The sequence below is a fragment of the Arachis hypogaea genome, chromosome 4, assembly GCF_003086295.3.
Source record: "Arachis hypogaea cultivar Tifrunner chromosome 4, arahy.Tifrunner.gnm2.J5K5, whole genome shotgun sequence".
NCBI classification, from domain to species: Eukaryota; Viridiplantae; Streptophyta; class Magnoliopsida; order Fabales; family Fabaceae; genus Arachis; species Arachis hypogaea.
In genome coordinates this window covers 81,416,854-81,439,365 of record NC_092039.1, presented here as the reverse complement: position 1 = coordinate 81,439,365, position 22,512 = coordinate 81,416,854, and the positions used below count along the sequence as shown (strand labels likewise).

The following is a 22,512-nucleotide window of genomic DNA, read 5'->3' as shown; positions in this document are numbered from 1 at the left end:
TACCATGATTTGTTTTTAAGCAAATATTTTTTAATGTTATTTAAAAAATTGTACAAATGACATGCATAAAACCGTTGCCAAACTGCTACACTTTAAAACCGTTCTATTAGATAATCTTAGACAATAATTTTTATAGTGTTTCTATTGAAGTTCAATTTTTCATGACGTTATAGCAACAAAATAAAACCGTTCTCTTTAACTATTTTAAAAAATGATTTTATAACTCAACAATTTTTTTATGAAACAACAATTTTCTAATATTATTTAAATAGTTATACAAATTAAAAGATACATATGAAAATAGTTAAAAATAATCATACAAATTTAAAAAATTTTCTCTATGAATACTAAATTTGTGGAACACTTAAAATTATTGTTATAAATATATAACGAATATTATTTATAGAAGAAATAAAATTAAATAAATTTATAACAAATATTATATATTTTTAGTTTCATTCCCGCTCTAAAATTTAGCATAATATTTTTTAACACTTCAAAAATATTTTGGCAACCTCCCTTCAGAACAAAACACAGAGCTAGTCTTTTTCCCTCCCTCTACTAGCCCTAACCCACCATAACTCACACCACTCATCATCAGAGCTATCGTCGAACAATGTCAAACTTCACCCAGCCTTACCATCTAGCCCTAACCTACCATCGAAGGAAGCTCGTTTCTGCTTTTGCCGTTTGTCCCCTCTCTATGCTGTCACTGGTTCTCCTGGCCATTTTTTCCTCTCTATATCGTCACTGCTTGTCCTAGTCGTTGCTGCTTGCCCTGGCCAACGCAGCTTCTGCCCTCTCCTCACTGTGGTCGTTGATTCCCTGGCTGTCAATGCTTCTCCTAGTCGTTTGCATGTTGTTGCCTCTTCTGCTTCTGCTTCTGTCATTGTCACTGCTTCTGAATCGCGCCCTATATCGTGGGCATTGTTCTCTTTCTTCTCATTGTGGCTCAACCTCTGTTTAGGTAACTCAGCTGTCTCTTCTTCAGTGAATTTAATTAATTTGGTTTATATTTTGATTTTAATATTGATTTGGTATAATGCTGTTTTGATTTTAATTTGGTAACTGATTTTCTGAAAATGCATTTTCTATTTTAGTCACTGCTCTGTTTTGGTCATTGATTTAAAATAGAACAATATTACCACAAGTCTACAAGTTTGTATATGGTTGATTGGCTTGGTGGCTTCTACTCATGTGTTATTATTTTCAGTCTCTTTGAACTATTAAAATTGATGAATTTATAAATTATTAACGTGCCAGTTTATATAAAATAGCAACAAATACTTAGTTTGATAAATGTAAATAGATACAAATAGATAAAGAACATAATTAAATGTCAGTATATTATAAATTTTTATTCATGATTAAAATTGATGAATTTATAAATGATTAACATGCCAGATTATATAAAAGAACAACAATCACTTAATCTAATAAATGTAAATAGACAAAAATAGCTAAAGAAAAACATAACTAAATGACAATACTATAAAATTTTGATATAAGACATACATTTTTTAAGAGAAGTTAGTTTTTAACTATGATTCAGGTTGTGCTGTAAAAAATAACCAGCAGTTTATATATTTGAATTACCTTTTTTTCTCTCTCAAATATGGAACTCTTTTCTCCCAAATTTTCAAGACATTATTGATTTAATATTTGAGAAATTTTAATTTTAACACTTCACAACAACTCCATCTCTTTTAGCGTTGTACAATTCCATTAATGGAATGTTAAATTGTTAGCTGCTTTTCTACTACTAGCTATGACTAGTTAATTGAAACCTAGTAATACGTTCCACAAACACTACATTTCTGTGCGTAAACAATCCTAGGTTACTCTCAAGTGAATCATATTGAGATGCACTATCTCTATTTGGCAGCCAAAATAAGAAAGTCATAGTCATGACAAAAGCTCATGCCTATTAAAAGAACCATAGATATCAAAACTCCAGCACAAATAAATGCTTTCTCCGCAAATTTCAGAAATAGGTCATGTTATAGGATTATAGTAGAGAACGATTCAATTCAATTGGGGATGAAGAGAAATAATAAGAGCAAAAAAAGGTTATTTAAGAAATTCCACACAAAAAGTAAAACAGGACAAGTCCACTAAGTATATAATTGTTCAATGTAAATAGAATTGATTTTGTTGTTAATTTTTGGATGTCATAAATCAGAAAAATATTTTGGTTCACTAAGTATATAATTATTGATTTCCTAATTGGCTTGTTAAGAGATAGAAAATTTGGTAATTTGGGCCAGTAGACAGGTTAAAGATACTTTTGTTATGTGGTAACTAGTATTTTTGGGAGGTTTTGTTTGATTTATAAGTGCTAGTGCTAGTGTGTAGTCATAGATGTCATAGTAACATTAGTATTAGGATTATTGTTATGAATTGCTTATATTTTTATTCTTTATTGCTGTTGTAATTCGTCCTTTAAAACTAGAGTATTGCAATCAAATAGTTTGTCTTTCTGTAACTGTCACCATCTTAGTCATTAAACTACACACAGGTAAATTATTTAATATGTTATATTTTTTAATCCTTCTGAAGATTTAATTATTAAGAATATTTATTCATTGACCGATTGATTAAGCTTCTTTGCATAGTTTGTTATATACGAATTGTTAGTTTTATGATTGGTTGAGATGTTATCTTTTAAACATTAGTGGTTAACTTCTAGAAATTCTTTAGAAGTAGTAAGCTCTTGATTAAAAAAATCACTTATTGTTAGTCTAAAATATATGTCTGTGTCTTTTATTTTAGTTGACAAAGTAATGGACAAAGGATGGAGTAGTTTACCAAGACGTACTGACGGGTACCAATATGGTGTTAATTCATTTTTGGATTTTGCCTTTCCTAAAGGTAGACCACAAGGAAAAAAATTTTGTTCTTGTTCTATATGTAACAACTTTAGTTGGGGGCGAAGTGATGAAGTTTATAATCATCTAATAAGTAAACAATTTCAAAGAGGTTGTTACACTGTGTGGATTCATCATAGTGAGAGGATAAGTCACATGGATAGTGATTCCAAAAAGGTTAAAGTCCAACAAGAATTTGTCGATGACATTGATGTGTTGCTAAACGAGACGTTTAGGCATGTGCGATGGTGATGGGCCAAACGAAGATGCAAAAAAAGTTTTATAAATTGCTTGAAGAAGAAAAACAAAAGTTGTATCATGGTTGTAAAAACTTTTTGACATGTAGAAAATGTCTATGCAGAACAAGAAAAATAGGGCACAACAGAAATTTAGGCATCGAAATGGACCAACAAATTTTGTAAGAATACGTGCAAGATTCGTACAACTTTTTAAACCTTGTTATGCATTTGTGTGTGTTTGTGTGGTGTGTGTCTTTGAGTATAAAGTATGTGTTGATTTTAGAAAATAAAATTTGAACTGAACTGAACTTACAGGCTACTTCTAAGAAAAATAGTGAAACACCTATTCAAGCAGAAATTTGTTGAGACTCACCAAAGCACAAACAACAAATCATTGGATAAAGACCCTTTGGATGTTATTGTAAGTATTGGGAGTTAATTTGGTTAAAATAAGTTATGAATTTCTTGTGTCTTGGCCATTTATCCATCAGTTGTTGTTACTTTTACACTTGCAGCTGAGTTAAAGACTTTTGATATTGTTCTTAATTTGTAGTATTTACTTTGATGTTGTCAAATGATATATGGTTTTAGTCCAATTATGTAGTTACTTTTTTTAATTATTCTTATTTTTCTTCAAAGTAACATAGGCACATCTGCAAGCTAAGAATAAAAAGTCTAAAGAATTAGCAATTAGAGCTTTCCAATCCATATTTAGGAAAGAGAAGGCAGGGCGAGTGCAATGTCACGGAAGAGTTACCATACCAACTTTGTTGAAGAAAAATGAAGAAATTGTCACCCTTAAGCAGCAACATGCAGCTGATAAAGCAACAGTAGAGGGTAAGATTGATGTGATACAAAAAGAAGTAGATGAATTAATATCTCTTGTTAAGATGACGCTGCAACAAAAAAGTTCAGAAATGGACCTTGAGATATTAACTGCTCAACTAGGAAGCACTTCAGGCAATCCGAACAATGATGCTAATGAGGAGGTATTATTTGTTGTTAAAGTTTCTATAAGTTATCATATCTTAAATAATGGTTGATTTATGTCACTACAAGAATATGGTCGATTAGCTACTACAAAAAGAGTCGTAAAATCATCGCTAATCTGACGCAAAATATAATTTGTGACGGATTAGCTACTGCCTAGCAACTAATGGTTTTCTCGCTAATTACAAGTCGCAGATCAGTGACGAAAACACAACAGTCGCTAATTCATCGGAAATTTTTTTAGCTACCGAATAAATAGTCGCAAATCAATCACTAAAGTAAAAGCTAATTTCGTAGAAGAAATGGACTAAACGGTAGTCGCTAATTAGTGATAAACTCTACTGCAGCAGATTCATCGCTAAATGCAAGCTAACTGCGTAGACAAAATGGAATGGTTGGTTGACGCTAATTAGCGAGGAATTTTTTTCGAACCTAACTCGTCGCAAGTTGTCCGCTAATATGGTCGCAAATCTGTCACATTGTGTAGCAAATCTATAGCTAATCTTTAAAAATCCTTAATCAAATTTATAGGAATTTTGTCACGAAACCAAAGCTATTCGAAATGATAAAATAGAGTTATGAAATAGTCGCTAATTTGCTAAGAAATAATATGTAGTCAATTAGTTGCAATATTATCGCAAAATGTCATCGCAAATTCCTTTTAAAATAGTAACAAGTCGATAGATATCTCAATTGTTTCAGTCGCAATAGAGTCTTTAATTTGTCACCATCATCAACAGTGAGTATGTCGCTAATTTTACCAGAATATCTGTTAGAATTCCAATTTTTTTGTTATACTAAAATAAAAATCATATTATTTTTTTATTTTATTGATTGAAATGAAAGATTATAATGCATAAAAATAAAATTAGTTCCTAAAAATTATACATGTTTAAAATAAATTCAAACCCAACATATTTATTAAAATAAAAGACTAATGCAGATACTTCACAAATAAAATACCAAAACAAGCTAAATCTAACAATATCAATAACTATAAAAATCAATCCAAATAATTATTTATCAACTAAGTAAACTACCAATAAAAGTAAGCCAACTTCTATAAAAACTGAAAATGAAACAAATTTCCTAATCAATTATCTATCAAACAAATAAACTACGATAATAAGTTACGCCTAACAAATTGCATTAACATAAGCCACCTAACCAAATATTATGCCCAACAAAATTACTCTAATGGTTCTTCTCTTGGGGGAATCCTGGAATCTTAGAAAGGACAGACAGTAAATTACTCTGTATAGCTTCATTTACAACACTAGGCAACACTGCATTTATAGCACTAGGCAATGCTTCTTTAATGGCCTCAGTGATGTCTGTTTGTGAAACTGACTTAACTGTAGAAACACCTGTATCTTCAGGTAATGGCACATCTCTATGATCATGAATACCAATATCTAGACTTCGGCCTAACCTATGAACTCGTCCTTTCTTGTTGGTTCCTGCAACTTCTGTCCACACGTCAGGATCAACTTCAGGTTGATCTATGAAATCTTCTCCATATTTTTGTGATATTGCCTTTCCATATAAGTTCTACATCAGAAAAATAAGGACATATTATTAAGAAAACTAAAACTAAATTATACTACAAAATTAAAGACACTTACAATAATTTCCTTGGATACTTCAGAAACATATTCTCCACTTTTTTTCTTATGAACATCATCATATACTTCAAGGAAAGATACACGACGCTTCAACTTAGCTTCCTGTAACAACATTTATTAGAATATACTATTATAAATCATTTGTTATAGAATTTTTCTTTATACCTTTCTTCTCTTGTGTTCGCCAAAACTGATAGACCCTGTAGTGTGTAGTTTATAAGCAGGCATAACAGCCCTATTTTTTTGACCGGCCACAGACTTGTTTTGCCACTTTGAATCTAACTAATGATCAACTAAGCCATTCAAAACATCAACTTTCATTGCTTTAGGTCCATGACCCTTAATATCAGCAATACTAGTAGAGTTTGCCTCCTTAAAAGCTCTATCCCTTGCTCTTTTCAAAATATCAGGATAGCGGTCATGCATTGTCTTATTCCAAACAGTTCTTGCCATAGCCTTATCATAATTTGATGCAAATTCATGTTTTTTCTAAATTTAAAGAGTGAAAGAATTAGCAAATACTCAATCCAATTATTTCTAAAAAATCGCAGTGAATTGAAATTATAATTACTAACCAGAAAACCTTTAAATAATTCGTCCTTCATGTTTGGACAATAATCTTGCCATCTTGGTGCTGGAGAAGGCATCCTACTTAATAAATCTTTCGTGATGCACGAGTTACCGTATGATCTGTAAATCTCTTCCTACATTAAAAAATACACAACTATCAAAAACAGTTTAACACACAATAACATAGATCATCAAAGTAACAACAAATTTAAAAGATTAGCTATACTATTCATAACTTTAAAATAATTCATTAAAATAAAATAGATCAAAAAAATATAAAGCTCCCAAGAGTACAAGACTAAAGCAGCAACCATTGTTATCTTCATTCAAGCAATCCTAACAAACAGTTTTTCAAATAAAAATAAAGTTTATCAAATGCACTATAAAAGTATCATCATAAAATCAAAGGCAAATTACACACATGACTCACCCCTTTTGAGGTTTGATGAAATATAAACCTGATCCCATTTCTCTAAAATCATGCATTGACTAAATGAAATTCAGGTAATAATAATGTTGTACTCTTGTATTTTCTAAAATATAATGGTAAACTGTAAACACTCCTAATGCACCATTGAAAGAGAGATGAATGTTACTTGGACAAATAGAGAGGAGTTATCACAAATTCACCAAACCTCGGGAGGTTAGTGTCTTTTGCACTAAAGACAAATATATTTTATCTTAAATTGTAAAACCCACAGAAAATGAAGAGGGAAAAAGAAGTGATCTCAATTCATCCCAAACATGTCTTAAAAAAGTACCGATAATAAATGAGTAAGAAGCAAAAATAACAACTTCAGCATCACTATAATTTAATTTGTGATTGCACGGAAAAAACAAGTAAGACTATATTGAATCAGTTTTAATAATTTTAACATTTAATTAAGCTGGATGTTCAAGGCTTGGCATCAAGACTTGTTGGATCATATCTATCTATCTATTAATAGAATAATACAATTAATAGAAAAGTTGAGTAATAATTTTAACATTTAGAAAAGTTGAGTAATCTCAATGGAGAAGCCAGCCAAGTGTCACAAATACATACAATTAATAGAATAATACATTATTATAATTTAATTTTTGTATGTTATTATACTTCTTTTAAAAAAATACAGCACATGCATTTCTAACAAAATTAATGAATAAATAGTAAAATCAAAGTCATGAATTCTACCTTTGTGATAATTTCAACATGATAAAATATAAAATAAATATATATACAAGTCAGAACATAATCAGGGATAAAATCTAGTAATAAACTAAGAAATTAAAGGTATTGCACTTAATGATACCCTTCTTTTTTATTTTAAGTAGAAAGTATGCTATAGGTCAAAATAATTTTATAACTACTTACGGTTTATCGCCTTTCTCTACAGCTATTACCAGCTTCCTATTACGCCTAGTTTCAGTATGCACACTTGATTGTCCAACACTAGGTAGCTCATTATCTTTTGCGCCTAAAGCAGATGCGTTAGACGAATTCGCACCTGCAATAAATAAGAGACAATTTTCAATTAGTTGTGTTGTTATGTGTGAATATATAAACAGTTAGCCGCTGAAGTAAATCATACCATCTAATTGTGGTGACGGTTGTGATAAAATTTGTGGGGATGATTGTGATGCTGATTCTACATTCAATTGTGTAAAATGAGGTTCATCATGAGTATTACTCTGTTGACCTAAACAAAAGAAAAAGACAAGAAAAATATAGATGCGATAAAATCACTTTCTAGCCTAGGATTAAATAAATCACAATGAAGACATATAACTCAAATATATAGTATAGCTATGTACCTAACACGTGTCCCGATGGTTGAGAAGAATCAATATCAATATTTTGCTCTCCTAAACTCAATAAAATAGGCATACATCATATTTTCTAAATAATGAATTGTTAATGGTAAAATAAATTAAATGGCAAATGTATACTTGACATACACGAGGGAAGCTGAGGTTGATCAATACGAGTTTTTCGTACTATTCGTCCACCTCTACCTTTCGGTGCCATGATTATCTGTCAAATAAAGAATAAATAAAAAAAGTGTTATTAAAAATATTTAAAATATAACCAGTTGAGATATCTAGGAACGATAGTTACCAATAAATAAGAAGAATAAAACAGTAGATCACAAAAATTTTAAAAAAATAAACAATAAAGAGTTGACAGTCACTAATTACCTAAGACAACCAAACATTATTCAAAACATTAGTAATTAGCCAAGGCAACCAAACAATGATATGAATTCTTCTTTTGACCACAAAATGCCATATATAGCTACTACCGAGTGTATGGTGAAAATAAACAAAATCAACTCAAAGTTATAGTCTTCATGTTCCTATCCTAATTCCTATGATAGCATGTTCAATAAAAACATATTCACTAACCCAACATGTGCTTCTACCTTTTTCTTTGGTCAACAACTTCATATATCACATATCTTAACAAATTAATTTCACATAATAATAATAATAATAATAATAATAATAATAATAATAATAATAATAATAATGATATAGTCAAAGAAAGAAATCACAAGGAGACAAAAGGGTATCTCTTATCTAAGTCTAAGGCTAAACAAATTGTGGTATTCAAACCCATCTTAATTAACCCATTTTGTTTTTACCCTTGCAAAATATTAAAGAGTTGAGAGTCACTAATTAACTAAGGCACCCAAATATTATTCAAAGCATTATTAATTAGCAAAGGCAAAAAGGTAGTCCTGCCTGTGATGTAAATTTAGGCTGTGTTTTGTTAATGAAGGGAAGAAAATAAGACTTAGACACAAATAGACATAGACAATATAATACACAATTTTTTTAGGTTTATTTAGTAAAATAATAAACAACACATTATACAAATCACAATTATATTAAAATGTTATTATTATTCACTGTCCACACTTCAGTTTGTTACTTTTCTTTTCAGATTGGGGCAGTGTTTGGTTGAGCCTCAAGAAATTAATAGACAGAGGATGTATTGTTCCAAAATCAAGATTAAATTTTGTGCGATTCATAGCTGAAATAAAAGTCTCACAAGTTTTAGGATCACAATTTGAAGAATTTAAAATCCCATTTGATTGAGTTCATACATAGAAACAAAAGAGGAAGCAAGGAACAAAAGAGGTATTAGAAGAATAGCAAACAGGAGCTAAATCAGTGTGTAGAAAGAGATTAATTCAAAGGTGAAAACAAAAAAGCACATTATGGCACCAAAACAAATAACTAGTTCGAGTTTAAATTTGGTTAACAAATGACTGGTTCATGTATCATTTTTCTTTAGGAATATGCTTTGCTTACTTTGACCAAAAGGCAGCTAAATCCATACATGTTTTAAATTTCAGGAAATAGGAATCTGTCACCATGTAGCAAGAAACAAATATAATGTATTATCCGGAACAATGCATCATGCCATTTTTTTAATTTTCTTACTTTTCATATATTTAAACTATTCATGTCTTCAACATGCCTGCCAGCACAATATTTGACCTTAGTAGTGGTCCTGTTCTTATACTTTTTTTTTGGGCCTTTCTGCTCAATAGCTTGCTTTCTCAGGATTTTTACTTTTCTCTCTGGCAAAATGTCTAGTGATAATAAACTAAAATATTTAGGAAAGTGTTCCGGTATGCCAATCGAAAATAGAGGCATATGGTATGCTGTGTACGATTAAGTAGCCAAGGAGATATTTGTCTTCTAGTGAATGTTGAAAAGACAAAAAAAACCCTGGCAAAGCAAGTGTAATGTCAAAAATGTCCTGCTTAGAATGGCAAAAAGGCCGTGGCTAAAATAGAATGGCATAGGAAGGCTTCGGCTTGGAGAGTTGTGTTGGATAATGGGCATTCACACTTCCACTCTGATACTGTGTGAAAGTGAAAGGAATTAACAATTGAAGCCCTAAGCACTCGGTGACGCAGCACTGCCACCGGCAGTCACGTCAACAACCGTAGCCACATCAACCCCGCAGCCCCGTCGCGTGTGGAAGTCTGGCACCGTCGCAGGAGCGTGAGGTCGTCTCATCTGTTGGAGCGCGCTCTCACTGTGTTCACCGTGCCTCTGTCACCGCCACCGTGTCCCCGTCACCGTCTCTTGTGTTCGGGCTTCCCTCCCCTACGTGAGGTAGGTCTTCTCATTTTTCCCATTTTGTAATTATTTTTTAATTGTGTATTCTAGAAAGAGTATTGCTGTTTTCATTTTTGGGATTATTGGTTCTGAATTTTTTGGTTTCATATTCTAGTTACTATTGGTAATGGTGTCTTCTTTACAATGTTCATCACGTTTGTGATGTTATATTCTACGTTATTATATTCTGTGACTAAGAATCAATTAGTTTGGTTAATTACTTAATGTTGAACATGATTTTTGTTAGCTAGTTTTTGAATTTTTTTTGTTGTGATTTGGAGTCATTTGGTTTGCTTAATCTCATTGCGAGGTGAGTCTGTGATTGCCGTTCATCTCTCGTCATATCTCCGGTAGGCTGATGCTTCTTCAGTGGCATCTGTTTTTGTATTTATTTTTAAAGATTCTCCGGTTATAGTAGTCTTAGATCCCTGAAACTTGATGTTGAACATTTTTCTCTGTTAGATACTTTGATGGTTGAGAATTATGACAAGCTAGAATTATCAACAATTCGAAATTGAGGTAAAGGTTGTAGATTTTGTTTCTATGCCCAATTTGCTAATCTTGCCCAACGGCTTCAAAGATGTATGAAGTCATTGCAGTATTTCTTGGTTTGAAGATGTATCAATCGTGTGGTGCTTCTTGTGTGAGTCACAAATTAAAAGTGTAGAACTTATTTCACGTGAAATGTTAAAGTCTTACATAGCTAAGGTACCTAAGTCATGTGAGAAACAACAAAAGCAAGTAATTAGCGAAGTATAATAATAAGCTTATTAATTTTGTGAACTATTGTTAAGAGAAAAAAGGGGAACAGAGGTTGGTTCTAAGAAGCACCCTTTCCTTGTCATCACAACTGTAATGTCCCTGGAATTTTGGTTTGGCAATGAAACTTAAGTAGCAGGCAAATAATAAACCAATCAAATAAAAGTCATGAAACTTTAGGGATACTATTTGTTTCTTTTTATTTTTCCCCTGTTTAAAATAAAGTAAGTCTCTTCCAAGTTAATAATATATTAATACCTGTTAGAATTTCGTTGACTTTTAAATGACAAAATTGAGAAAAAATATTTTTGACCAACTCAAAATAAAATTCACAAAACTTGGAAGTTTAATTTGGCACTTGTATATAACAACATTGTATTAGAAATAGAATTTGCAATATTTATTAAGAGTTGGCCTAGCCTAACTAACATTTTGAGGCTGAATTGAATATGAAGATTAAGAATCTAATTCAAATGCCTCGTGAATATGTACAATAATGGCTAGTTCAGGAACCAACAAGATTGAGGTGAATATGTAATGTAGTTGACCAAACAAAGCTCTAAGACCTACATATTCATGTCTTTCATTGTGTCTAAATCTTAATGGAATGGGAAACTGATCAGTGTATACACTAGACAATGACTAATGAAATTTTTAACAAAAAGGCTAAGCCTGTGCACTAATTAAGGGCCTCAAAATAAGGTCAACTTTCTTGATGGCTTCTTAAATTTGTTCAATCCATGTTTTGTGTTGGTATATATAGCCTTAACCTCATCTTTTATTATGTTATTGAGAGTGACACATGCTTTTCTATAATGCACCAAGGTTGGCTTCAATTCTTCAAATTCCCATTTTATCATCCTACTTCCATACAAGGTATAAACCTTGTAAACAGAACTTTATAACTTTGACCCACTTGCTGTTTGCAAGTTTGAAACATGTCATTATATCCACGTTATGTGTAGCTTAGTCAGTAATTGCTGATCCAGAAATCGAAGTTATGGAAAATGTTGCTGATTGTGGGAATTTGTGTTGATTTTCCGATGCATTCATGTACTGAACGAAGGACTTTTACTATTGCAAATGAAGCGAAAGTAACTCTAACTTTTACTTTTTTGTTGAATTAAGTAAAATAGATATAATTTTCCGTTAGTCTGGATTGATGGTGTTTATATATTTTTTTTCTTTGTGTTTGATCAGTTACTGAATTTAATAGTGTTGGACAGCTATCCGGTATATCGACATTCTGACATTTTGCTTGCTTGATTTGCCACAGTATTGCTGTGTGGTTTTGCGAGGTACAGAGTCCCGGGGGAAGTTTGGGCAGCAGAGACAGAGCCAATTTTTTTTAATGTCTTCTTGTAGCAGAATGGTCCACGAATTGGATGCAGATGATGAAGAGAATTTTAACGTCTCCGAAGATAGCGAGAATTGTGATGCAACAGTATGAGTGGCTTTGGTGTATAATTTTGTAGGTTGTATAGTAATTGTAATTTAGGATTGTTAGTGGTAACCTTAACTAGTCAGGTTGTCTATGTGCAGGAGACGCTGGTGGATACAGGGATCGAGGCAGAGGCAGAGGAGTTGGAGATAGAATCACCGGATGAATGACACGGTGAGCAAAATGGCAGGGCTGAACATGTAATGCTAAGTCGTGCACAGATATTAGAGATGGAGTTCGCTAACTCGGATGAGGTGTGTCATTTCTATGAGCAATACAGTCGAGCAAAGGGTTTTGCCATGCGACAAGGGAAGAAAATGAAGAATAGGAAGGGTGAAATTGTTCGCTACACGTACCTGTGCAATAGAGAAGGATTAAGACACAGAAAATGGCTTCAGATGCAAGATTGGAAGAGGGAGCACAAGGTTGTAACCCGCTGCGGGTGTCAGGCTGAGATGAGGATAAAGCGGAAAGCCAATAGCACCAGTTGGTATGTGTGTCATTTTGTGGATGAGCATAACCACGACCTTCTTCCAGCAAAGTTTGTGTCATACCTACCAGCTTACAGGAAAATATCAGATGTTGATGTAGCCCACATCGAAAGTTTGAGGCAAGTTGGGATTTCAATTCCAAAAATTTATGAGTCTATTGCTGCCCAGGCGGGGGGGTTTAACCTAGTTTCATTCACGAAGAGAGATATGTATAATGTGGTTAGGCGGCAACGTGCAATGCACTGCGGCGATGTGAATGCCGCATTACGGTATTTCAATTCTTGTGCAAGGGCAGATGAGAACATATATTGGCGATACCAGGTTGGGAATGAGCAACAAATGTGTGATCTGTTTTGGAGTGACGGCTGTAGTCAACATGATTACAAAATATTTGGTGATGTTTTGGCATTTGATGCGACGTATGGGCGAAACAAGTATAATCTGCCGGTGATTGTGTTTTCTGGGGTGAACCACCACAACCAAACATGTGTCTTCGACGTAGCCATGGTGTCTTCTGAAACACAAGCGGCATATGTGTGGGTGTTGGGAAGGTTTTTGGAGTGCATGGGAGGGAAAGCGCCTAAGGTAGTTATTACTGATGGGGATAGAGCAATGCGGCTTGCCATTCAGGAAGTGTTTCCAGAGGCTCATCACAGGCTTTGTGCATGGCACCTACTGAAAAATGCAACTGTGAATGTGTGTAAGCCTCGCTTCACAACTCTGCTTAGAAATTGCATGCTAGCTGATGTTGAGGTTGAGGAGTTTGAGAGGCAATGGGATGCAATGATGGATGAATGTGGGGTGTGGGAAGTAGAATGGGTAAAGGATTTATATGCTAAGAAGATGTCATGGGCAACGGCGTACATACGTGGATGCTTTTATGCTGGGCTGAGGACAACATCTCGGTGTGAGTCACTGCATGCAAAAATGGGGAGGTTTGTGGAAAAGCGATACGGAATCTTGGAGTTTGTGACGAACTTCTAACGGTGTGTTGATTTCCTAAGGAATAATGAGGAGGAGCTTGACTTTAGGTCGTTGTATGGGAGCCCCGTGCTCCAAACTCAGTTTCCAGAGCTAGAGAAGTCTGGTGCATTGAACTACACAAAGGAAATATTTGTGCGTTTTAGAGATGCCCTGAAGAGAAGCGTGCGGATTACTATTGTAGAGTGCAACAAATTGGAAGATCGGACGGTTTATGTGACACAGAAGTATCGTAGGCCACAATTCCGGTGGACTGTTGCCCCATTTTCGAGAGGATTCCTTTTTGTAGTTGCCTGAGATTTGAGTCGTTCGGACTACCTTGTGTGCACATACTTGCGGTGTTGGTACAGTTGGACATAGGTTGTCTTCCAAAAACCATAGTGTTGAAACGCTGGTCAAAGACTGCAAAAGTTGAGCTGGAGGGGTCTTCCCTCATGAACGAAGAGGGGGATGCGAATGCAGTATACAAGGTGCGAGTGGGTGCTTTCCTGCAGCATTGTAAACGGCTGGCAAGAGTTGCGTGTATGCGAGAGAATGATTTCAAGAGTTCTTTGGAGAAGATAGTTGAAGAGACCGTTTTCTTGGAAATGAAGAATGGTGTTGGGACTGCCGGCAGGTGTAGCGTTGATGGCGCAGAAGAAGGAGTGCGCGATCCCGTGACGGTTCGGAGTAAGGGAACCGGGCGTGGACAAGAGCCTTTTGGGTGTCGGGGAAGAAAGCGGCGCAAGTGCAGCACCTGTGGTGTAGTTGGTCATCGCCGAACTCGTTGCCCGAGCGGTCCACCAAGTCAGCCAACATGTAGCCAAGATCCGACAGAAGATATTGTACCCCATAGTGAATCACAGAGCCATGCCCCGGTACGTACATTGACTAACCTTTCTAGTAGGAAAAGTTTGTGTTCATGATGTGCTATATGGATGTCAAATATTTTTCTTGGCAAACCAGCTGAATATACTAAGTAGTTTTGTAGTGAATGACTAAATAACCTTCTCGGACTCACTGCGTGGCATACACAAAGCTGTAGTATGAGTATTGGTTCAAAATGGCAGATCCCTCTTTGTTAATGGATTGATTGGTGGGTCCGTTAATTAAGTAGATGATAAAGATCCATTTCATATGCATGCAATAACACTGACATAAAGTGGGGAATTTGATCCTAATTTCGTTGTGGTTCGTAGGTGGCCGGCGATGAAGACCAAAGCCAAAGAGGTAGCAAGACCGTGCGTGTGATTGCAAGCCCGTTGACCGATAACTAAAGTCCAGCAGGTGGAGTTCATGTTGTTGGGAAGTAAATTGTAGTAGAATGTTTGTCTACTAATTGGCTAATTTCTCTTGTAAATTGATCCATATGTCTGTGATTGCGGTAAGTTATGTTCTTGAATAGGATAGAATAGCTAAGGGAGAACTTTTCTATGTATTCATTTTTACTATGAAGTTCTTAATATTCAGCAAAACTTATGACCAGAACTTGTTTGTTTGGCAAAATAGCTGCCCTAAAAAGTTATGTTCTGGATTAGGATAGAATAGCTAATGGAGAACTTTTCTATGTATTCATTTTTACTAGGATGTTATTAGCATTCAGCAGAAGTTATGACGAGAACTTGTTTGTTTTGCAAAACAGCTGCCCTGAAAACCGTGCAATATAAAATTGACAGCTTGATTATGAGTTACGTCCTTATTTTTAGCTTCTTGATGCATTATATTGTTGCAGGATATGTGTAGTTTACCACTAGAGAGTTGATGGGTGAAAGAATACTGAAAGCTTGAAACATTGTTACTAAATTAAAGCTCCTAATGCCTTTAGGTAAATAAAGGAAGAGTTGACTTCATTAACTTTTTATTCAGTTAGAATAAATTTCCGTTTCTAACAAGGGAACATTAACCCATCATGCAGAAAAATCATAAAAAACTTATGTAAAAGTTGATATCCAGCAAACATTTCACTAGTTAAATAAAACAAGTCAAAAGATAGACAATCAATTAGGCAATGTTGTTGACAATAGCACAATTGGAGATGTCAAGTCACAAAAAAAAACCATATATATAGAAGTAGGAGTTTGCGCCAACAAGAGTCTGGTTGTCATAAGACTAGTCGGTAATTACATGTAGTGTCACATGAAATGTTGATAACTGTTCGACAACTGGGATGAATTACATGGGTTCCCTAAGTTAGGCAACTAAAATTAGGCCACCCTCTAGTTACATGTGTGGCCATGTTTTAGTTGCAACAAAAAATCCTTAAATTAGTTTTATAGACCAACCTAAATTGCACTACGCCAAATGCAAGCTGGCCATGCTGACATTGTACAAAATATTTACCAAAATGCAACAGTAACTTGTTCCAACATTATACATAGTGACAAGTCACCGAATCAAAAAAATGGAGCATCTATAGCGGTCCGAATGCAGCAAACTACATGTTTTACATACTGCCCCTGCTCACCGAATTCTTGTCATTGCAGGATGTGATAACTCGCCAAACAACCTCAGCCTTGCAGTCGATGAACCCACGGCACTGGTTGACATCCGAGTGAACAATGTTTAAGGCAGCCCTCATGCGCACGTGCTCGCTGTTCCCCTGAAACAATTGCAACCAAAGAATGGGTTACTAATACAAAAGCAAGGTTTGCATGTTGCCTTAACTCTCTTTGCAATTATGTTAACATGGAAGTTGGCTACCAGCAACAACTAACAAAAGAAATAAGGTCAGGAGGAGGTTGGTTCACGGACCATGTGGCGGAAAAATTTAGTAGAGAAGCCCCCATTGTGTTGTAGCCAGTATAAACACCATATTGCAGATTATGCGCTACATAAAGTTTTGAAATAATTTAATAGTTGATGAAATTGTTAACACCAGACAAAATTAAAAAAATTCATTTTTTGAGGCAGTGTGTATGAGTAACTTATCCCGATCTTTTGGTAGACCCTGTGGGTATATGAAGTGTCCCCAATTGGAGGGGTCAGGGTTTGTGTGGCGGAAGTTAATGAGGTTCCTGCTGTGGACGAACATTTTCCGCAAAGCATGACACTACATAAAATAGGAAGAAACAAGTCAACCCATGAATGGCGTCCGGAAGGAATGAAAACTGACGTTACCGAATAAAATAGTAAATGAAGTATAGCTCACGATCTTATTCATGTTGGACTCCCTTCGCACAATGCTCTCCGAAGACCGATTCACATCTAGGGCATATATTTTCGATGCCTTAACGTCCAGCAGCATAACATACCAGGCGTCTCCGGCTTCCCAAATTGGCACAAACACCTGACCCGGACAAGCAATGAAGGCAAGATAGCACTTCAGCCTCAGTGTGTATATACGCAGAATGCCTTTTTCTAAAAAAAATGGATGACAACCTTATTTTATTAAACAACAAGCTTAAATGTTCCAGGTTTTCGGTTTGAGGCATCCAACGTCCCTCAGAACTGTTCTGCAATTGTGAGATGGGAGCATCGGCAAGCACAGCAGTAGCAAAGTCATACGGAAAGTACCAAATCCTTGCTGCCTTGTTTCTCATGGCCTTTAGTGATGCTATCATGGCAGATGTATTGATGAGCTGTAACCATGTAAGGAAAAACAGCATTTACGACCACAGTATTTTTTGGATCTAGAAAGTGTGTGTCGTGTTATTACGTTAGCTGTGCATGTGTTTCGACAAGTGTGCAAGAAGTAGATGTACTCACATCTGGGTGGGGTGTGTATGGGGGGGCCAAAGAGATGAATACCCCTCTAACGATCTGAAACCCACCGAGCTCGAACAAGACCTCCCTGCAGATGAAGTTGAAAATATCCAAATCGTTAGGGTTAGTATCATGTATAAGTAGAAACAATTGAATTCTCGAAAAATGCAACACCTGAAACTAACGAAAGAGATTCTAGTGACATAAGCATGCAGTGATGTTTAGCTTGTAAACATAGAAAAATATTGGAGAGAATCCAAACCCAATCCGTAACCAAGAAAGAAAAAAAAGAAACAGCGATTTAAGTATTCTGGAATTGATAAACAAATGATAAAATTACATTCACGACGTTGTCAGAATTATTTTAACCAACCTCAGAGCAGCCAAGAAAAAAGTCCACCACATTAATTGGACAAATTTGTCAACACAGGAAAATCATAAACTCAGCAGCTCCAGAAGTCAGAAAGTAAGTTTGTTCATTTCGAAATAGCAAACAAAATAGTAAAAAATTACAGAACATCCGCACAACAACAGCACACCAGAACTTAAGTTGAATTAAGTAACTTAACAATCTAAGCACATTTAAGCCAAAGCATTCTCTAACATCACATAATTAAAAAGAGAAACGCTCAGCACTGAACAACAAAGAGCCAAAAATCACATAACATTAGCCAAGAAGACACAAACCAGAGTGCCAGACGGCATAGCCATAGTGAGCAGAACCATTCAATGAAAAATACAGTTTGATAGCATACTAACTAAAAAAGAAACACGAACGCCGGGCACTAGTTCTGAGGTATGTGACACAATCAGTATTAATCACCAAGTTAAATTACAATCACTTCTTTAGGGTACGACCACATAATTTATCATCAAGAAACTTCAACCAACTTTAAGAACAAGAAAGAATTAGAAGCACGTACAAACCAGTAACAATTTATCGCATTCAATTTTTCATGAATCAGTTGCAGGATTCGCGTTGGGTTAAAGGGAGGGTCCTTGAGCACGATGACACAGCTTGATCGAAAACCGACCCCGGTGAACCAGGCCGCGAAATTGCCACCAATAGAGGCCCGATGAAGGACGGGGTTGTGTTTTGGAGAGAAAGTAGGATAGTATGTAGGAGACCGAGGTTTGAATAATAGGCCTCGAGAGGGGGCCGATGGCTTGTTGGCACTCTGTACTACAACCTTGCTCTTCTTTTTTAAACATGCACGCAAAAACGATGCCGTCTCATACAAACCGGTGGTTGTACAATGGAAGGGGAGGTAGGTTGGAATGGCTTCGCGAAGGAGGGGAAGTGAGGGAGCAAGCCTTCTGCATCTGGATTCTGCAGGTCACGAAGGAGTTCGTTTCGGGGCTCAGGACTGAGTAATTGGGTTAGGGTGCAACATCTTGAAAGCCCAACTTTTGGATCGGGATTCCAAAAAATTATAACAAAAATATTTTTTATCTTTGAAATTCATGTTTACAATAATTTCTTGTTCTCTTGAAATGACTCTTATGTAAAATTTAATCATTTTGTAATGAAAGTGAAATATAAACTTGTAATACAATGAAATATCCTTAAATGAAAAAGATGTTTTAGTGTTTTCTTAAAAATGACACCAAAAAAAATTTTTATTTAAGTTTTAAAAAGAGTACATCTGTCATCTAAATTGAGTACTATAGTCTTGTTAAGGTTGAATTCGAATTTGTCGTTCCTAAAAATTGCACACAATATGAATTTAACGTATACAAATATTTTAAAAAAAAGTTTTTTAGATGAAGCTGAAAATGTTATCTTCTTATTTTAAAAATAATTTGTATGAGTATTTTAATTTTGTGACATTTTAAATTTACAATTTTTAATACAATTAAGTAGATTATATTGTAAAATAGTTTTTAAATTTCTTAGCGTAAATGCTAAAAACAACATATTTTCGGTATTTTAATGGCTAACTTTACAATGTTTTAACCTTTTTAATTTTATATTAAAATTTAAAGTTTCTAATAACTCAAATAAATTATTTATTCATATTAAATGTATAATAGCAATATGAAATATTTTTACGTAAAGAATGTTTTGGTATTTTAAATGTAACGCTAATTTGCAAATATTTTAGTTCTCTAATATGAATTATATAGATATTTTAATATTTTAAAATAGAAATAAAAATTTATGTTATCATACAGATAGAAAATATCAAAAATAAAAACCTTTGTTCTTAATATCTAACGAATTCTTTCATTTTTTTAAACAAGTTATCAAAAGGATAAACTTAGCTTTCAACTATTTCATGAACTTGTTACTTATTCTAATAGACCCTTTTATAATTAGTACTACTCTAAACTAAAGAAATACGAATTACATGTTTAAGTGAGCCCAATATGCCAAAAAATATTACACTCCACTAAACCACTATCATTAGCTTCGTCCTACTGTTCCTTGATAATGTGGTCCGAAATTTTGTTAACCCTACCTTTATCCAATCAAAGTTTAGTGGGCTTATTTCAGGCCGTTGCTTCGTTCTTGTTTATATATTGTCCTTTGGGCCAACCGTTGTTGTTGGCCATTTTGGGTGGTTGATTGAAATCTAATCACGGGATTTATGTTCGGCGAAGTAAGTAAAAAACGAATGGCTGCTAACGGAATACAGTAACCTCTCAGGTGCAGGACACAACTATTGTGAATGTGTGTGATAGTGTTTATTGTAACCGCGGGAGGTGTGTCTAGGGGCTTACTCAACATTTGGAATCGGATCATCTTCTTTGTGTTGGAAAATATATGTCGCCAACTTGAAGAAAGTACATATTAAAACTCTGAAAAGAAAAATTCATGCAGGTCAAAGGAAAATTCGTTAGCCTCATTCATTATAAATGGAATATGCATGCTAGACGTGAAGCATTAACATGGATTATACCATCGGAACAGCCGGGAGGCTTGCATCCACATTGGTGGTTGACCGGCGGCTCTTGCTGCTAGCAACTTGGCGGATCATTGGGCGCCGTTTGACCCCAGTTGTGGGGGCTCTCGGCGGCAGGCGGCTGAGGTTCAGAAGAGGCCGCGTAGTCATGGGTGTCATTTCCACATGGTCAAGTCGGGAGAGCATCTCCGATTTTCGTGTCGGAGGTATGGAGCTATACAAACCAGCAACCTGTGTGGTACGTTCAAACTGACTCCACACTGGAGGGCTCCATAAATCCTGCATAGAGTTCGTTATGACATACTACGCAAAGCATACGAGGCTATGGATTCAAGAGCAATATGAAATATTTTTACCTTCCATATTGGACTACCGAGTCGTTCCCCTGGGATGGCAGCTTCGTTGGGGGACGTCTTTGGAGTGCCTACAGCCCAGTGTGGGGAGGAGGACTGCCCTGAAGATACGATCTGACTGGCGGTGGACATTTTGCCCTGTGTCGAAGGCAACCCTTCTATGACAACAACATCATCTTCTGCGGGGGAGTTAGGAACAAAAATGTCTAACAATGAGTTGTCAGCTGACTGTTCCTTACGGATTTCCTTCCCTTTATCCGCTGAGGATTTCACACATTTGGTTGTCCCATGTTCATGAAGCTTCTCACCATGCCCAGATGGGTGTGCTGTCATTTCTTGCACCTTTTTGTTACTACAACTCCCTATGAGATCCAACCCATCACTCCCTTTGTGTTCCCTGTTAGGCCTTGGAACCATCACAATTTGATGGTAGTCATCATAGTGAGTTTGAATCATTTGAAGGATCTGAAGGAGCATTCCCTCCGACAGGTCTGATTTGCTCTCCAACTTTGCTATGCGAGCGTCCACATTGGCCACCTTTAGCTCGATGCCCTGCAGAATGTAGCACACAACTATTCAGAGTTTAACGCGTAAGTTAGAAGCCACAAATAAAGACAAATGCCTTCATGGTCGGGTGTAAAGGGACCTTCCCGCATAAGAAACATGTGTCGCATTTGTATTTAGGTTTCTGCTTTTCAAGAAGGTAGCGACACATGCTTGGTAAGCGGGGTCCACAAGAGACAGAAACCAAAACTCAGCGCAGCGGAACACTTCATGGGGTTTCACTCACTGCCACTGCTTGTTGTTAACTCGGCATGAGGGTAGTAAACACATACACCTACACAACGTTCAACCCAGGTAGGGTCTCCACACATACCTCAGCCAAATCAACTAGGCGGCCAACTAAGCCTTTCTCCTCATTTGTGACAACATCACCACCACCATCGGCTGGCTCGAACAACTGCTCCAGCGGAGACTGTTAAGGTATCAACATGAGGTTAGCATGTGAGACTCTTTCAATCTATCTTAACTCACAAAAATAGACACTACCAACCACGACTACACTCTAAGCACCCACTTTAGTAACACCAACAACAAAACACAAATAACAAAAGTGAAGTCACCAAGACAAACCAGCTCAACACTATGCTCCAAGTTCATGCTGTTATCCTGAATGGTACTGATGAGCGGATAATTTGTATGCTTTTTGGCATTGTTTTTAGTATGTTTTTAGTATGATCTAGTTAGTTTTTAGTATATTTTTATTAGTTTTTAGCTAAAATTCACTTTTCTGGACTTTACTATGAGTTTGTGTGTTTTTCTGTGATTTCAGATATTTTCTGGCTGAAATTGAGGGTCCTGAGCAAAAATCTGATTCCGAGACCAAAAAGGACTGCAGATGCTGTTGGATTCTGACCTCCCTGCACTCGAAGCGGATTTTCTGGAGCTACAGAAGCCCAATTGGCGCGTTCTCAACGGCGTTGGAAAGTAGA

The 22,512-nt window shown here is 35.5% G+C and overlaps 2 protein-coding genes across 5 annotated transcripts; one reads left to right on the top strand and one right to left on the bottom strand.

Annotated features, from left to right (window-relative positions):
* Positions 1–9,762: 9,762 nt before the first annotated feature.
* LOC112794964 (protein FAR1-RELATED SEQUENCE 5) lies at positions 9,763–15,742 on the top strand. Of its 4 annotated transcripts, XM_029297886.2 has the most exons (5): positions 9,929–10,404; positions 12,443–12,610; positions 12,709–14,936; positions 15,042–15,154; positions 15,258–15,742. In XM_029297886.2, the coding sequence occupies exon 3, from the start codon at positions 12,811–12,813 to the stop codon at positions 14,080–14,082; it is 1,272 nt and encodes a 423-aa protein (XP_029153719.1). In that variant the 5' UTR covers positions 9,929–10,404; positions 12,443–12,610; positions 12,709–12,810; the 3' UTR covers positions 14,083–14,936; positions 15,042–15,154; positions 15,258–15,742. The 4 variants fall into 4 exon arrangements, with proteins under 4 accessions (XP_025692709.1, XP_029153719.1, XP_029153718.1 ...); XM_025836924.3 differs by lacking the exon at positions 15,042–15,154 and having other exon boundaries at positions 9,763–10,404; XM_029297885.2 differs by lacking the exon at positions 15,042–15,154 and having other exon boundaries at positions 12,694–14,936.
* A 359-nt stretch (positions 15,743–16,101) lies between these two features.
* LOC140184143 (uncharacterized) lies at positions 16,102–22,180 on the bottom strand. Its single transcript, XM_072234436.1, has 11 exons — positions 22,154–22,180; positions 21,897–21,995; positions 21,023–21,571; positions 20,891–20,945; positions 18,688–19,090; positions 17,764–17,848; positions 17,437–17,636; positions 17,207–17,344; positions 16,983–17,107; positions 16,810–16,885; positions 16,102–16,657 (listed from the first exon to the last, which is right to left on the bottom strand). Exons 1-8 carry the CDS (start codon positions 22,178–22,180, stop codon positions 17,263–17,265), a joined length of 1,500 nt encoding a protein of 499 aa, XP_072090537.1. The 3' UTR covers positions 16,102–16,657; positions 16,810–16,885; positions 16,983–17,107; positions 17,207–17,262.
* Between the last annotated feature and the right edge of the window lie 332 nt (positions 22,181–22,512).

Coding starts and splice junctions, on each gene's coding strand:
- LOC112794964 (XM_025836924.3), top strand. CDS start 12,811: ATGCTAAGTCGTGCACAGATATTAGAGATGGAGTTCGCTAACTCGGAT.
- LOC140184143 (XM_072234436.1), bottom strand. CDS start 22,180: ATGAACTTGGAGCATAGTGTTGAGCTG. Junction 20,946..21,022: donor TCGGTAGTCCAATATGGAAG/GTAAAAATATTT, acceptor AACTCTATGCAG/GATTTATGGAGCCCTCCAGT. Junction 19,091..20,890: donor ACGTACCACACAGGTTGCTG/GTTTGTATAGCT, acceptor CGTGACCTGCAG/AATCCAGATGCAGAAGGCTT.